This window comes from Mastigoproctus giganteus, chromosome 4 (assembly GCF_048544385.1).
Source record: "Mastigoproctus giganteus isolate SK-2022 chromosome 4, ASM4854438v1, whole genome shotgun sequence".
NCBI classification, from domain to species: Eukaryota; Metazoa; Arthropoda; class Arachnida; order Uropygi; family Thelyphonidae; genus Mastigoproctus; species Mastigoproctus giganteus.
Window position 1 is genome coordinate 17,584,296 of NC_143578.1, and position 16,218 is coordinate 17,600,513.

Consider the following 16,218-nt stretch of genomic DNA (forward strand, 5'->3'; position numbering starts at 1 on the left):
CCATTACCTACGGCGCACCTGGTTGGAATCGTTAAACATAAAATGCTCGGATACCTCTTTGAACAGGAAAAGTGCTGTCAAGTTAACCCCATCACAGAAGCAATAATTCTGTCCCTAGACAAACGCTGGCCGCGTCACCACCATACGTCACAGCCACAAACTTCAACCTCAAACAATTAGCCACATGCCTCACGCACCAACTTGGCAGTGCACATCTCCATTCTAACTGCCATTCAATATATCTAACTGAAGAAGGCTGTCTACTCAGCCGAAAGCTCTTTTGAATACTAACCGTTCTCTATATGTATATTCTAGTATTAACCGCTCTGAGGAATTATAATTTTTCATTTCAATAATGATCAAGTGGTGTTGGCATGTGCCACCTGATAAATGTATAAAAAGGCAAAAAACAATACATTTATCCATCTATCGATGGATAAATGATATATGCAGTGAAACTTTCCTTTAACGGACAGCCATGGGGAATGAGAATGTGTCCGTTAGAGAGGTGTCCACTAACAAGAATTCTGAGGGAGAAAAAAAAAAAAGAGAAAGAAAAATCATTAAATGTTTAATGTAAAATTAAATTATATACAGATTTTCCACAATATTTTTGTAAATGATATACATACAATTGTGCTATGCATATTATGACTTTATCATAAATAAAATACATACAGTAATCACTTATTTTCTTCTGCACCTTCTTCCGGCTGATAATTTTGTTTTCAACATTTGTTTGAAGTGAAGAAACCATCGAAAGTCCTTCAGTATCTTCTTCAGCGACGAAAAACATCTTTAAATGATTGATTTGAAATTTTCATCGGTGGTTTGTCGTTAATATATTCTTCAACAGAATGACCTCCTTCCATTTCTTCATCCTCATGAGGAATTTCTTGAAAAATATCAATGATAATGTTGTCGATATCTAGAGCACCATCTTCTGTAGTGAGGTTCGAGTCTATATCTTTGTAGCCAGGGTCACTTGTAGCAGAAGTATCGTACATTATAAATAGATGTTGAAGTTCTTGTTCTTCTTGGTGCTCCACATTGCTGTTCACAACTTCAATTTTTGTGTTTGAGAAGCCAGACTTTACAAAACAGTTCACGACAGTTTGTTTTCTAATTGCGTTTACTGAAGAGGAAATCCATTGAATCGCATCTAGGATGCTGAGTTCCTTTGCAAGGTCACTCGCACATGTTACATTGTTCATGTTTGCAATGAGATGTCTTAAAACAAGTTTTCTGTAGTGGAGTTTAAAATTTTTTATTATCCCTTGATCCAAGTGCTGACACTCTGCAGATGTGTTTGGTGGCAGAAAAACGATTTGAATGTTGGACAATCCAATGTGCTGGTGAGATGCAGCATTATCCATGAAAAGAATAATTTTTCTGTTTTGACGAATCATGTTTTGGTTAAAGTGACTTATCCATTTGCTCATGATATCTCATGTCATCCATGCGTTTTTTATTAGACTTCCAGTCAACATTCAAAAATTTCAACTTTATGCTCTTGAAACGACGAGGATTTTGTGGTTTTCTTATAACAAGAGGGTGTTCAAAGTCTCCCAGCATATTTGTACACAATAGTACAGTCAAGCGTTCCTTAGAAATTTTTCCGCCCTGGCACTTTTCGTTTTTTAGGCTCATTGTTTTTTCAGGAAGAGCTTTAAAAAACAACCCTGTTTCGTCACAGTTGTAAATATCCTTAGCTTCAAAATCACTTATTTGAACTCATTTGCTCCCATAGATTTCGCAACCTCCAAAGCCTTTTCCCTAATAATAGGCCCATTAATGGGAATTTTTTTAGCACATGCGCGACAAAATCACTCATACTTAACATTGTCAATTTGAAGTCCAACAGTTTTCAGGAATGATTTTTGAACCTGATCATTTACGTGTTGCCAAAATTGTTTGAGCAGTTAATTTTTTTTCTTTAGGATGTCACTTACCTGTGTCTTCCCGATTTTGAATTTTGCAGCGAGATTGCGAACACTTTTTTGCTGATCATACGCATTAATGAGTTCGACTTTATCTTTTAAAGTTAAATGTTTACGAGAAGACATTGTGCACTTCACACGACACCGAACAAAACTGAAAACTGAAACTCAAAAGACGAAAGGCCGACCAAATCCCCCCCCCCCCTGCACACACTGAATTCATCAGAAGTTTTACACGTGCCTTAAAATTCTTGAAAAAGGGTTTAGAACCGCGGCGTAAACCTTGATAAAATTCAGAGAATCGGAAATAGAAAATAAACACACGATTGAGGCAATACATGGAAGAAACGTTCCTAGAAAAAGGACCGTGAGCTTGCCTGCTGTCCGTTATGGGGAGATCAAATTAAGTGCTAATCTAAACAGAACAGTGCAGATTGCCTGTCCGTATCCGTTACAGAGAATGTCCGCTAGACAGAAGCTGAAAACATGTTAAAACCAATAGAGGAGAGTTGGGGAATTTTGGAAATGTCCGTTAAAAAGAGGTGTCCATTAGAAGTTTCACTGTAGTTTATAGTCTATATATAGTTTATAGTCTTTTTATAGTTTTTAAATAAAGGCTCTACAGGGATATTTTTTTTTTTTTATTTATTTTCATCTGCACTACCATATCATTAAAATTTCCATTTATTTGCATTCTAATTTTTTTATCTTCTAGGGCTTCACTTTTCTTCACTAATCCCAATGACCTCTCCCCTAATTACTTTGGATTAGTGAGGGTTTATGGTACATAATTTTTTTTTTTTTTTTTTTGTATTAAACTGTATCACATGAATTCTTTCTGTTAAAAGTTTATTGGTGTTACTAATGACAGCATATTTTCATAGTTCAAAATAAATCTTATTAACAATATAATAAGCATGGGAAGATTAGTCTTTTGAAATACAAACTTACAAAAGTAGTGTATTTCAACAAACATACCAAACAATCCAGTTAAGCTGTTGTTGTTAAGCTGTTATGTAATACAAGTTGGTTGCTATGCCGGTAATAATTAATCAGTTAATAACACCTGATATGTGAGAAAGTTATTGTGTATTATTTGGCACTGTCTACTGCAGCCTTATTAAAATTTTTCCATGGTACAGTTGTTAGTTATACTAAAGTTACTGTGAGAGAGACTAAACTCAGTAATGTAACATTTGGCATGGCTACTGCAGTCATAATTAAAATAAATGATAACATACCAAATACAAATTTGGCCCAACCAATTAAGAGGTTTAAACCAAACACAATATGCAAATTAAACCATAATAAGTTGAATTTTCTTGAAACAATACCTTTTATTCTCTGTATATAATCATTAAATGCCACATTATAACTTTGGCAGTTAACAACAGCGACTGAATTAAGGTAATGTTTGTCCTGTTTGTCAAAATAGTGCAGAGTTCCTTAACTTCATTTTGTCTTTTTTTTTTTTTTGAAGTTGTGTATGCAAGGAAATTTGTTCTTATAATAGCTTTTTTATTATTATAGGAAGTTGAAAATCTTTTAAAAAAGAACTTCAGACAGCTGCAAGCCAAATTAGAGGAGAGTTTAGACAGTAAGATATTATCGTAAAATTTAATATATTTTTATTTATGTGTTATTTATATATTTTGATAGCAATCAAGTCAGAGTTTTCACTTTGTATTTTCCATGCTAGTGAATTTTTATTATGTATGTCTTAATACTCTCAGCTTCTGCTATGAGGTGTATTAAGTGCTGTGAAGTGTATTATTAAAGAATTGATGTACAGTGATGTATGTGCAGTTGGGAATTCAAGTGTACAGTGAATCATGAAATATAAAGTTATTCTAAGTCATTCCTGGCATTTTAAGAGTTGCTACAGAATATTCAGTCAGGTTTAAAAAAAAAAAAAAAGAAATTACAGATCTCTTTCTGCTGAAGCTTTGGAAATGCTCTTGACAACCAAAACTAAATAGCAACACAGAAACAAAACTTTGACTTGACATTTGTGAAGAGGGCTAAGTCTGCATTAGTACCTTTCTTGAAGGAATTGTGATAAATTTTATTGCATCACATGCCTATGCTAAAGTTGATGTCTGACAGACAATCCAAACAGAAATCCACAGACAGAAAAATCCTGGAGAAGCTAATGTTTGGAAGCATACTGTACTGGTAAATGGTTGTGGCTTTATTGTAATATAATATGTGCATGTCTGTGAAATTTAATTTTGAGTGCTGTGTAAACTTGAAAAAACCTCCTGCTTATCCTGAGGATTTTTTTTTTTTGTGAAGATTTTTTCTTTTTTTCCTTCCTAGAAAGGTAACTTCACAGGAACTTTAAACCTTTTCTATGTATTCTCCATGTATAGTAGTACACTTCTCCCATCTATGGATCATTTGTTTAATGCCATTGAAGTCTGTACTTTTTGCCTGAAACCATAATTCCACTTCATTGATGACTTCCTCAGATGAATCAAAGCAGTGCCCATGCAATGGTTTCTTCATTTCTCAAAACAAGAAGGCTGACTGTGCTAGGTCAGGAGGATAGGGTGGGTGCTGCAGTAGTTCGCAGCTGCATTAGACAACGAAGTTGGTGGTGGCAATGGCCATGTGAGCCGGTGCATTGTCTGACAGAAGACTGTAGTTAACACACCACACCTTTTCACCTTCAAACCATTGTGCAACTTTTTCAAAAGATTTCTGTAGTATTCTCCAGTAAGTGTGGAACCAAGAGGTAAGTAATCTGTCAGGATAACCCCTTTTCTGTCCCAAAACATGGACAACATCACCTTCTTTGCAGGTGGAGTGGTCTTTGTCTTTTTGGGCAGTGGGGAGATGTGCTTCCACTACTTTGACCTGTCTTTAGTCTCCGGATCATACTGGTACACCCAGCATCAGTCATTTCTTACCAATCGATAAAAAAAAATTCTCAACATCCACATTACTCAAATTTAACAGTTAACGAGAATATTGCATTTGGCATTGCTTCTGCAAAGGCATCAGCAATCTTGGAGCCCATTATGCGGAGACCTTAGACCTGTGCAGATGGTCATGTAAAATGCTGTGGGCAGATCCAAATTAATTCCCACTGCATTTGCAATGCAATGAATTGTCACAAGTCTATCGCTCAGCACCAGCTGCTCAACCTTTGCAATCGCCTCACTGTCTGCAGATGTTGATGGCCTTCCTTCTCTTGGCTTGTCAAATACACATGTATGACTGCACTGGAACCCCCATTTCCACTTTTTTATGCAGTGTCATAGGATGAACAATTCTGCCCATACACAGCTTTTATTTCTTCAATTTCCTGAGCATCCTTGCCCTGCAAATGCAGGAACTTGATCACTGCTTGATACTTTACTTTGTCAACCATAGTGTCCTTCCTCCGATTCCAGACAACACCTCTGGTGTACGATCACCTACGGGAATGAAATTTCACACGTTAGTTATTGAAAATGTAGACAACGTATATTAAAAACTGCATCTTCTTACCGATGTTTTATTTAGGTCAGGGTACAAACTTTTTGATACCTCGTTGTATAAGGTTGTTATTGTTGTTACTGGAACAACAACTTTGGTTTTTTTAGGAGCATTAGCAACTAAGACCATATTGCTCCAGGGATATGCAGTGGTCATTCCCTGACCTTTCTGTATCCTCCGTATTTGGTGGTCACGGCTCAAACCCTGATCTAATCAAGCAGTGTGTGCTACGCACTGCTGCTCCTGCCCACCTGGCTATGGAGGTGCCTGTTGTATAAGGACATATGATTATATGTACTGTCACCACTACAACTTTCTTATTGTTTAGAGGGCTGTGCTATATTAGAAATCTTATTTATTACAGTGGCATTTTACAGGTGATAATAACAACTGACACACACACACACCACTAGAAATTAAATTTTACACAGCACTATCAAGGATGGCAGCAGAGCTTGCCCCTTGTATGCCCATTAATTTATCTGCTATATATATATTTTAAAATCTTTTGTGAAATTTAAGTCTTATGAGAAGCATCCTTTTTATGAATTGTACTGAAGTTTATGCTGTTTTTCAAATATGCATGTCTGATATATTCTTGTATACAAGATCTATAAACTTGAAATCGCAATTAATAGAATGAATTTTTATAGCGAATATTCAGCAAAATATATAAATTCTCAAGTTAGTTGCACACATTGCTATCTTTCCCGATATCTTTACTGAACAGTTTGAATCATCCTCTGACTATAGTGGCCGTGTCACTCATGTGGAGAGCTCTGGGTTTAAATCCCATTGGAGATTGGGGTTAGTTAATGTCAGTACTTATGTTTCGTATGAGCTGTGTTTTTTTTTTTTTTTTTATCTGCCTCAGGAAAATATTGGTATAACCATTCTTGCATAACATTGGCAGAGTGATTTGCTAGTGATACTGTCAGAGTATCACGAAGAACCCTATAAATCATTCTGCCTCCAAAGTGGAAGAGTTTATTTTTGTTTGGGTGGTGTTAATGCTTTCAATGTAGGGTTGCTGTAAACACATGCTGGTGGCAGAAACACAACTTTGCAGAAGTGGTACTAGTTGCTTGCATTTATAAATGTACTTTCCAAACTGAAACAAACTATTTTTGTTTCCATGGCTGTAGAATGGACAGGTCTCTTTTCATGGTGGTTGTACAGTAGATTTTCTGCAGTGCTGTATGATATGTTTATTAATATTAATTTGGAAGAAACATTCAAAATTTATATTTTTTTCTGCAGAAACAAGTCTATTAATTTTATGAATTTCAGTTCTTAAAGGTGGCAGGTATGTAACATCCTTAAAACAGAAGAATAACTTATCTTTCAAAGAACTAATACCAGAATTAGTGATAATATAACTTATCAAAATGTCACTTTTTTTTTTTCAGTTGAATTATTGGTTTTTATGGCTCATCAATATCTTAGGTCAAGTTGAATCAGTGTATTATGTCTGTAATAGGGCTGATTTGCATGTTGTATGGGCTGAAAAACCTGGAATAACTCATGAGGGGGTTTGATTCCTACTCACATTGCCTTTGATTGACATTCCTGGTTGAAAAGACTAAGAATTTTCATAGTGTATAATGGGATTTGAACAGACTTCTCCAGATGAGTGTTAGTTGGTAAACCCAGTGTATTTATGTGGAGAACAGGAATCCTTTTTGGAATTATTTCAATTCCAAAAAGGCTTCAGATGATTGGCAAGTAGCAAACTTTCTTTATTGTAAATAGGTGATGGGGTTGCCAGGAAAGCTTTGCTGGGACCACCCATTATTTTATATATATATATATATATATATAAATAAATAATAATACATACAAAATTAAATAGAAGAGTAAAGAATATAAAAAATAGTTAAGCAAACAACAGTGGCAGCAAAAATGCACAAACTGCTACATGTTGAGTGTAATAAACTATAAATAAAATGTATGCCAGTAGTATGGCAAACCAGTAGGGTGAGAAAATGAAAGTAAAAGTGTGTATAGAGTCAGAATTGAAATTGAAAAATATGAAGTGAAAATACAGTAGCTCTTGATTTTCCAGGATAGATGGTAAAAAAAAAAAAAAAAATCCCCGTTTAATCTATTTCCTGGTTAATCCAAAAATACAGCAAGTCTCCGACATACGTAACAGATACTCTCCAGGACTTGTGTAACTCGGGAATGACTAATAAAATATTGCTACTATACAAAATTACAAAAACTACATATCCTCAGAAGAATGAAGAAAAATAGTTATATATTTTTAATTAGTTCAATTAAAAACTTATTCTGGGGACGGCAGTAAAGTAGCCAGAGTAGCACATAAGAAAAGGAAGCAAAAATGCATGTTAGTACTGTAAAAATTGATATGCGTTTCGTAGCTTTGGTTGTTATAATTGCCTTCATTGGTACCGATCCCTTCACCACTTCTCGTATTCTGTCTTTCTCCTTTATTATCGTGTTCACCATTGCCACTGACAAATCTGAATTCCCAGCAATACTTGGCCATTTTCATACATCGTTATTATTTTAATTTTCTGATCCAACTCGATCGCTTTCCTTTTCTTGATAGATTTAGTAGTACCGCTGTCACTTATTCTCTTAGTCGGCACCATGATAACAGACAAAATTTCATTTTCTGAAACGAACTTCACAGGGTTAAGGCGAAAACTCACTATCACCCCACGCGAGCTCAGATTTTACTAAAGCACATTTCCAGAGGTCACTACTATAAAACAATAAAAACAAGTTGCACTTTTCGGGTTACTGGGCTTTTCTGTTACTGCAATTCATTATAAATGAGTAGTAAACTCGATCTTATTGCATTTGCGATAATACTGATAGCTGGAATTCTGTGGGTTTTTAAGTTACAGTATTATAGTGAAATGTGTCCCCTTTTCTTCAGTCATATAGAAAAAATATAAATAATGTAATGTAAGTCAGGGACTTACTATCTCAAGAAATGTTCAGCAACCTACGTAAAAAAAAGTATGGTAAAAAAAAAAGTATGGTGATAGATAAAAAAAAAAAATGAAATTTACCACATACTACTCGTGTGTCTGATATGATGCTTCCCCTTATTTTTTACAGTGTTGTATATGGTCTGGTCACCAACATTATAATGGTTTATTAGAGATTTAGCGGATGCACCGTTTTCAAACTTTTGAATAATTTCAAGTTTGTGTTTAATTGAAAGAACAACTCTTGCGTTTGCTCATCATTTTCGCGATTTCTGAACATTCGGAGTCTTGAAGTGTCTTGGTTAATCCGATTCCGGTAAATTTGAGTCTGCTGTACATTTAAAGTTTCGAACATAATATTGCAGATCTTTATCTTAGAAGTTGTCCTTAACATTTCACAAATAAGAATATGTTAGCATTTTTTTTTTTTATAAGTAGACTTGCTGGGGTGTGTGTGTGTATGTTTTTCCATTTTGTTTCAATGTAGTCTCTTTATAACTACAGATCATCTTGAAACTCTACAGATACATTCTGCTTCCTATTATTTTCAAATATATTTATAAATAACAGGATTTTACTACCATTTTTGTTAATCAGTAATCGTTTTTATCTTGGAAATCAGAGTGTAAATACTGTTGGCTTCATTTCACTCATGGCAATTTTGTGATGTTGTGGGCTCATGCAACTCTGGATCCCAATTCTCTGGAATTGGGATCCAGAAATTCAAGTTAAATCAAGCAATGCAGAAATAAATGTGGGGGATAGTGCCACATAAAAAAAAAGGAAAAAAAAAGCTATTTCACTTCCTCAGATAGTGAATAATTGAGAAAACAAGGGAAACTTCAGAAGAAGAGTGGATCTTGACTTTGAATAAAAAGCAGTTGGTAATTTAAAAATAAGTTATTTTTGAATTGAATAATAATCTCAATGTCATTTCTGTTAACCTTTGACTATGAAGTCAAAATAAGAATGTTATTAATTATTTAATAAATGATATTTATTTATGTACATAATTTTCATTTTTTATTAGCATTTAAAATTCCATGAAAAAAACTTGTTTATCAGGTGTTGTGCAATATCAGACAATTTGTGTTAAGGAGGTACAGGTAATTTTTTTAAATATGATGGAGAACAGCCAAAAAAGGAGTCGGTCTAGTTTGAGTTTTTTTTTTTTTTTTTCAGTGACCTGATGTTTTTTGCTAAAGCAGCCTGCTAAAGAATAGTGTAGCCATGATTGCTAATGTCTTCAGTTACCTTTTTAATGCAAGATTTAATTTGCATTTGATACTAAGGTATCAAATTTCAATAAAAGTTCATATTTCATTTTAATTAATTTTATTTAAAGTTCATACCTCTAGGGAGCATATGTTGAGAAATACTGTGACATAGTGGCATCACCAGATCTAATGGCACCTCTGTAGTCAGGTGGACAGGAGCAGCAGTGCGTAGCACATGCTTCTTGATTAGACCGGGGTTCGAGCCTGTGACCACCAAATATGGAGGATGTGTGAAGGTCAGGGAATGACCACTGCATATCCCCGAAGCAATATGGCCTTAGTTGCTAATAGGATAGACGTGTGGAAATTTGCCTTTAGCCAGCGGGTGGTTGGTTGGTGGAACAGACTTCCATCCCTTGTAGTGGAGGTTGATAGCCTAAATAAGTTTAAGGCTCAACTGGACAGGTATTTTGAACGAACAGAGGGGTGAAGTGGAAGTGGGGTTTTTTTTTTTTTTGGCTGATGCTGCATAAGCTTGCTTTCTTGCATCAAATGCCTCTACTAATGCTAATGCTCCTAAAAACCAAAATAACAACAACCACCAGATCTAATCTAAGATACCTCCATGTTGTCCAGTATGGAATTATGTGATATTTAGGTGGATGTGTAGACTTAAAAAAAAAAAAAAAGTTCAGACCACAGAATCTTTTGTATGAGTTTTTGCATGAATACCTTTAATTAGTAATAGCTCATTATAATTGATAAAATTTGAATATTTCATGCTTCATATTTGCAATTGTTTTTTTTCCCTCATCAACTCAGGAAGTGGGGACATTGTCAAAACAAGGTTAGGAGAAGTATCTCAAGCAGCAGCAGTTGACAATCTGACTGAAATTGTTTCAAGTAAGTAATGTATATAAAATATTATGTACTTATGTATGTATACAATTTTTGTATACATACATATATACGTATACATTATACATATATTTTCCAAAAAGTTTTGCAGATAATTTCCAAAAATTCTCTGCAAAAATTTTGCTATTATTAAAAGGAGCAGAAATAAAGTTTTAAGAGAACTTTTCTGTGGTAGCCTTAAAGAAGGTTCTCTGAGTTTTAAGTTTCCAATTTAGTATATTAGACACAAACAATGAATGGCAAATTTGTTTCCTGCTTAATAGCTGTGTTAGTATTTACTGTACTGAACCAAAGTTTGTTTGAATTCAAAATTTTCCCTTCCACCCTTTAATTTTTTTCCCCCTAATATACAGTGAAAATCAGTTAATTGATTTTCAGTCAGTTGAAAATCAATTCAGTAAGCTGAATTGTTGAAAGTTTTGATGTCAAAATTTTAATTTTAAAGTATGCTACATGTGTACAGTGATTAAAGAATATAACTAAATTCAAGTCGGTTGATTTCATTTAATAATGTAAGTTTTGGTTTGCTACAAAATTAGTGGTTGGATGAAAGTTGTGTAAATGTCCAAAATCAGTTGTGCAAGATGTCTACACAATCTTCGTCCAACCACTAATTTTGCTGGTGGAGGGAAATCGCCAATTTATTATTTTTATATTATAATAATGGTAATAATTATTAAAAAACATTAATAAAAAAATTACAAAATCAGCCACTTATAATGATTTTCAATAAAATACCAGTAGAATGATTTTTCACATGCAGTATATAGATATGTTTAGTGAGGCTGCAAATAGATTTCTTCTTCATTTTCCTGTTTTCCGGTCATCTTTAAATTCATATGATAAACTTTCATCCTCCATAAATGACAATTTTCAGTCATTTATAATTATCCCTTCTCAGTTTGTGTTTGCTTGTATATGAAAATGACAAGTCTAAGGATTCCTTCACCCCTAATCTAGTTTCTCTTTTCTGTAACTCTCTCCAATAGGTTTATATTTTTATTAAAATATAAATCTCTAGCAGTAATATTATTACTAGCTTGTAAACCTTGTTTTAGAGTTTCCATGCCTGTAATAATTTTAAAGACTAGATTGTAATGATATTAAAGATATATGGCCTGTGTGCAGTCTTAATGATATGGACAAACCATTGATTTATGGTTTATCCATATCATTATGGACAAACAATCTCTTTGTGTCTAACGGTAAAGTTCCTGTATATCATTAACAGAACTCCATGGTCTGTCCCAGTAGCACATCTATACAGAGTTCAGAGAACTTCAGACTCTACAGTTACTCTTAAATTTTTAGATTGCTGTAGCCTAGCTACCATTTCTCAGCCATTCAAATCTGTTTTGTTGAAATAGTGGAATGATTAATGATTACTGTCACTGACTAGCTTGACTACCTTTGTATCATAAGTAGAGTTAGGCATAAACATTAATGTTGGTATATCTACATCGGTGTCATTAATAAATATTAGAAACAGTAAGTGGTTCAGCACTGAACCTTCTAGGACTCCATTCATAACATTAATCCACAACGAGTAGTGCCCATTTATTTTTTCAATAGTGTAGTAGCAGCTTTATGTGGATGTAATGTTTGTTCTTGATATTACTTAACAAAAGTAAATTTGTTTGGGTATAATGTAACTAAAGTTCTTGGAATTTTATTTGGAGTGTCACATAGCATAATTGACATTAAACACACATTTGTGTGCTTCAAGTCAACAGTCACTATTAAATTACAGTGGAAAGAAGTAAGATAATATTTTAGGTAGAATGATATTTGCTAATGAGCAATGTTCTCTGATGGTAAGTAGTTCATTAATGAATATTAAATGCTTTTTTGTATTTGTTTCTGTAATGATATTTCAAGTGAGATTGGTCTAATGCTGTTTCGTTTTGTTTTGAAGGGTTAAGCCAAATACAAAGTAGGCTTCACATTGCTGTTCAGTATACAAAAGAATTGCAAGAGCAATCAAGTGATCTTGAAAGTAAGCTGTCAAGTGTGCGTAGTAGGCTTGATGATTTAATGAAAAAATGCACAACCCAAGAATGCCAGTCTGCACTGAAAAATTATAACATTAGTGCACTTACTGTTTCAGCTGATTTTTATAAAGTAAGTAAAGAGTTTTGTAGACAGTTTTTCCTTGACAATGTGATTGAATGACAAATAATATATTGTGAATATGTAATAGAGGATATCTTGAGATTGAGACTAGTTGGAAATTCAGTTGTTTTTTATCAGAAAACCATGCCATTTGTAGCAAAAAAAAAAAAATGTATAAGTGATAGAATATATTTATTACTTATACATACATTTATTTTATTTGATTTAAGTTCAGAGCCATGATAGTGCTGCGCTGTTCTGACAAAGTGTCATCAAACCACTCAGTCATGGCTAAAATTCCATGCACGTGTAGGCCTTTGTCTGGGCCCCCCCCCCCCCCCCCCATGCCAATGGGTCATAGAACACTTACTGCCATGATGATAGCTTGTAGTCCTAATTTAATATAGCAATAGTGTTTAGCTCAGCATTGAGCTAAACATTTTTGTCAGTGTATTAAATTAAATTGAGGTAGAATCAAGTGATATCATCTTGATTCTGTCTCAAAGAATGTCACTTTTATTCATAACCAATACTCTTAATTGAAATTATACATAAATTTGTTTTTAAATTATCTACATAATTGTAAAATTTCCAAAAGGTTCATTCTCTCTTCATAGTTTCTCACTGATAATGAATAAATTGTCATATTGTATGGTCCATTGTAGTTTTGTAGGCTGATTTTAGGTATGGTAAGGTGGGTCCCCTCTGAGCACATTGATTGCTTAATTGTAATTAATCAGGCTGGAGCTTAAGGTATAACACCTTCCTTGCTTAGTTTATTGTTTATTTGCTTTATTGTTCTTATTGCTTTCAAAGATATTTCTTTTGGCCATTTGTATTTATGATTTACAGTTGTCACAAGATTAGCATTAGTACAGGCATTTGATGCAAGAAAGCAAGCTTATGCAGCATCAGCCAAAAAAAAAAAAAAAAAAAAGCCCACTTCCACTTCACCCCTCTGTTCGTTCAAAATACCTGTCCAGCTGAGCCTTAAACTAATTTAGGCTATCAACCATCCACGACAAGGGATGGAAGTCTGTTCCACCAACCAATCACCCGCTGGCTAAAGGCAAATTTCCGCACGTCTATCCTACATCTGTCTTTCCTCAATTTGAATTTATGCCCTCTCAGGTGATTATTCTGAGCTAGAGGAAGAATCCCATCAGCATTGAGCATGCTCAAACCATTCAAGGCTTTATACACCTCTATCAGATCACCTCGCTGGTGCCTAGTCTCCAGACACTGTAATTTGCAAAACTTAAGCCTTTCTTTGTAAGAGCACCCCTTTGTTCCATTCACTAATCCTGTTGCCCTTCTCTGTACTCGTTCCAGCAGCTCTACATCCTTCTTGAAATGAGGCCTCCAGACCTGTATATAGTACTCTAGGTGTGCCCTGACCATTGCCTTATACAAGGGAATAATCACCTCCTTATCCCTGCTGGAAAAATTCCTGTATATCATTGACAATACTCCATGAGCTACTCTTGCAGCCCGTCTGCACTGCTCAGAGAACTTCATATCTGCCTGCACAACAACCCCCAAGTTCCTTTCATTCTCTACCACTGTCAGTGTAGTACCACAGAGTTGATACGTTGCTCTGGGGGTTGCTGTTTCCCATGTGTAGTACTTTACATTTGTCAATGTTAAACTTCATTTGCCACCTCTCAGCCCATCTGCTCAACCTTTCCAGATCCTGTTGCAGCAGCATAGTGTCAGTAGTGTCCTTGACAACCCTGACAACCTTTGTATCGTCTGCAAACTTGGACATTAAGCTTGATATACCATCATCAATATCATTTATAAATACAGAAAACAATAATGGACCCAACACTGAGCCCTTAGTGTCCCTAATAACTAATGTTATTATGGACTCCACTAATAACATTAGTCCACAATGAGCAGTGTCCATTGATTACCACTCTGTCTTCTCCCCCTCAACCACCCCTTTATCCATAGCAGCAATTTGCCTCCAATGTCACACTGCTCCAATTTGTGTAGCAGTCTTCCATGTGCAACAGTATCAAAAGCCTTTCTAAGATCCAAGTATATAATATCAAAGCTATTCCCTGCATCCAGTTCTTTTGTGACTGCATCATAGTATCCAATCAAATTGGTCAGGCAAGACTTCCCCTTAACAAAACCATGCTGTGTCCGAGCTATAACTGAAGTCTTGTCTAAATGATCCTGCAGTGCTTCTTTAACCAGTGCCTCCATTAATTTTCCTGGAACAGAAGTTAAGCTCACAGGTCTATAATTACTTGTGTCAGCCTTTGATCCTCCTTTGTGAATTGGGGTCACATTTGCACATTTCCAGTCTATGGGTACCTCCCCTGAGTCCAAGGAAGCTCTCATAATTATGGCTAAGGGTTTGCTTACTTCCTTTGCTGCCTCCTTTAATATAACTGGATAGATCCCATCCACCCCAGGTGCCTTTCTTGTGTTTATCATCAACAGTTTCTCCTCCACTTTACTCCCAGTTATTTCAAGATTCTGTAGCTTACTGCTAGAGTTGAATACACCTCTGGCATTCCCCTTGCTGAATAACTCCTCATGTGTGAATGTCAATGCAAAATATTCATTTAGTTTGTTAGCTACCTGAGCAGGATCATCAACAGTTGACCCATCAATATCAAGTGGACCAATCTGATTCATCCCCTTCCTTCTGGAGTTTACATAAGTAAAGAACTCTTTGCTGTTTTTCTTTGCATCCCTTGCCAAGGATTTCTCATAATCTGCCTTCGCCTGCCTAACCTCCTTTGTAACTTGGTTGCATATCAACTTGTATCTATCATAGGCTTCTGTGTCATGTGTTAATTTGTAAGTATCCCATGCATTTTTCTTCTCTGCCATATGCCTCATTAGTTCATCTGACATCCATTTTGGCCTAAACCTTGAACAATATTTCTTAGTTGGTATGTAAAGCCTAGTAGCTTCCAAGATAAGTTCTTTGAATGCTTCCCATTTTGAATTTGCTGTTGGTAACATCAGTTGGTCCCACTGTATAGAATTTAAATACCGTCTCAGTCCATTGTAGTCGCCTTTACGGAAGCAATAACCCTTCCCTTTACCCCTAATGGTAGTTACCTCTTTGAGTAAATCCCACTTCAGCACACTGTGATCACTGCCACCTAGTGGTTCATTTATCTGCAGATTCTTAATGCATGAAGAATCACTGCTGATAATCAAAACAAGAGTATTACTCCCTCTAGTTGCCTCCCGAACATGCTGATGTAGAAAACAATCATCCAATAAATCCACAAAAGCCCTGCTAGTGTGTGAGTGACGTGCCCCCAAATTCCAGTCAATATCAGGGAAATTAATATCTCCCATTATAAGACTCTCTGATTTACTGGCCCACTATTTCCCTGTACAGTTTCTTATTATACTCATCAGAGTCATTAGGCCTATAGCACACTCCTACTCTCAATTTTGATCTCCCAATGCTTATGTCACACCAAACTGACTCAACACTGCACTATCCAGCGATGTCCACTGGCTTCACTTCCTTGGTTTTTATGTGTTTCTTAACTAATAGCGTAACCCCTCCCCCTTCCTATCCTGTCTATTCTTTCTGTAGATGTTGTA

At 35.2% G+C, this 16,218-nt stretch overlaps 1 protein-coding gene across 8 annotated transcripts in view; it reads left to right on the plus strand.

Moving 5' to 3' along the window:
- The window catches only part of LOC150086442 (prominin-1-A-like), a 378,392-nt gene that overhangs the window by 244,902 nt on the left and 117,272 nt on the right, over positions 1-16,218 (plus strand). For all 8 annotated transcript variants that reach the window (XR_016546893.1, XM_090372582.1, XM_090372587.1 and 5 more), the window contains exons 6-8: positions 3,471-3,537; positions 10,426-10,506; positions 12,437-12,642. Coding sequence is in view for 7 of the 8 variants with exons in the window: in XM_090372582.1 (XP_090228708.1) it covers positions 3,471-3,537; positions 10,426-10,506; positions 12,437-12,642 (354 nt within the window). In the remaining variant the exon portion in view is untranslated. The remainder of the gene's footprint in view (positions 1-3,470; positions 3,538-10,425; positions 10,507-12,436; positions 12,643-16,218) is intronic.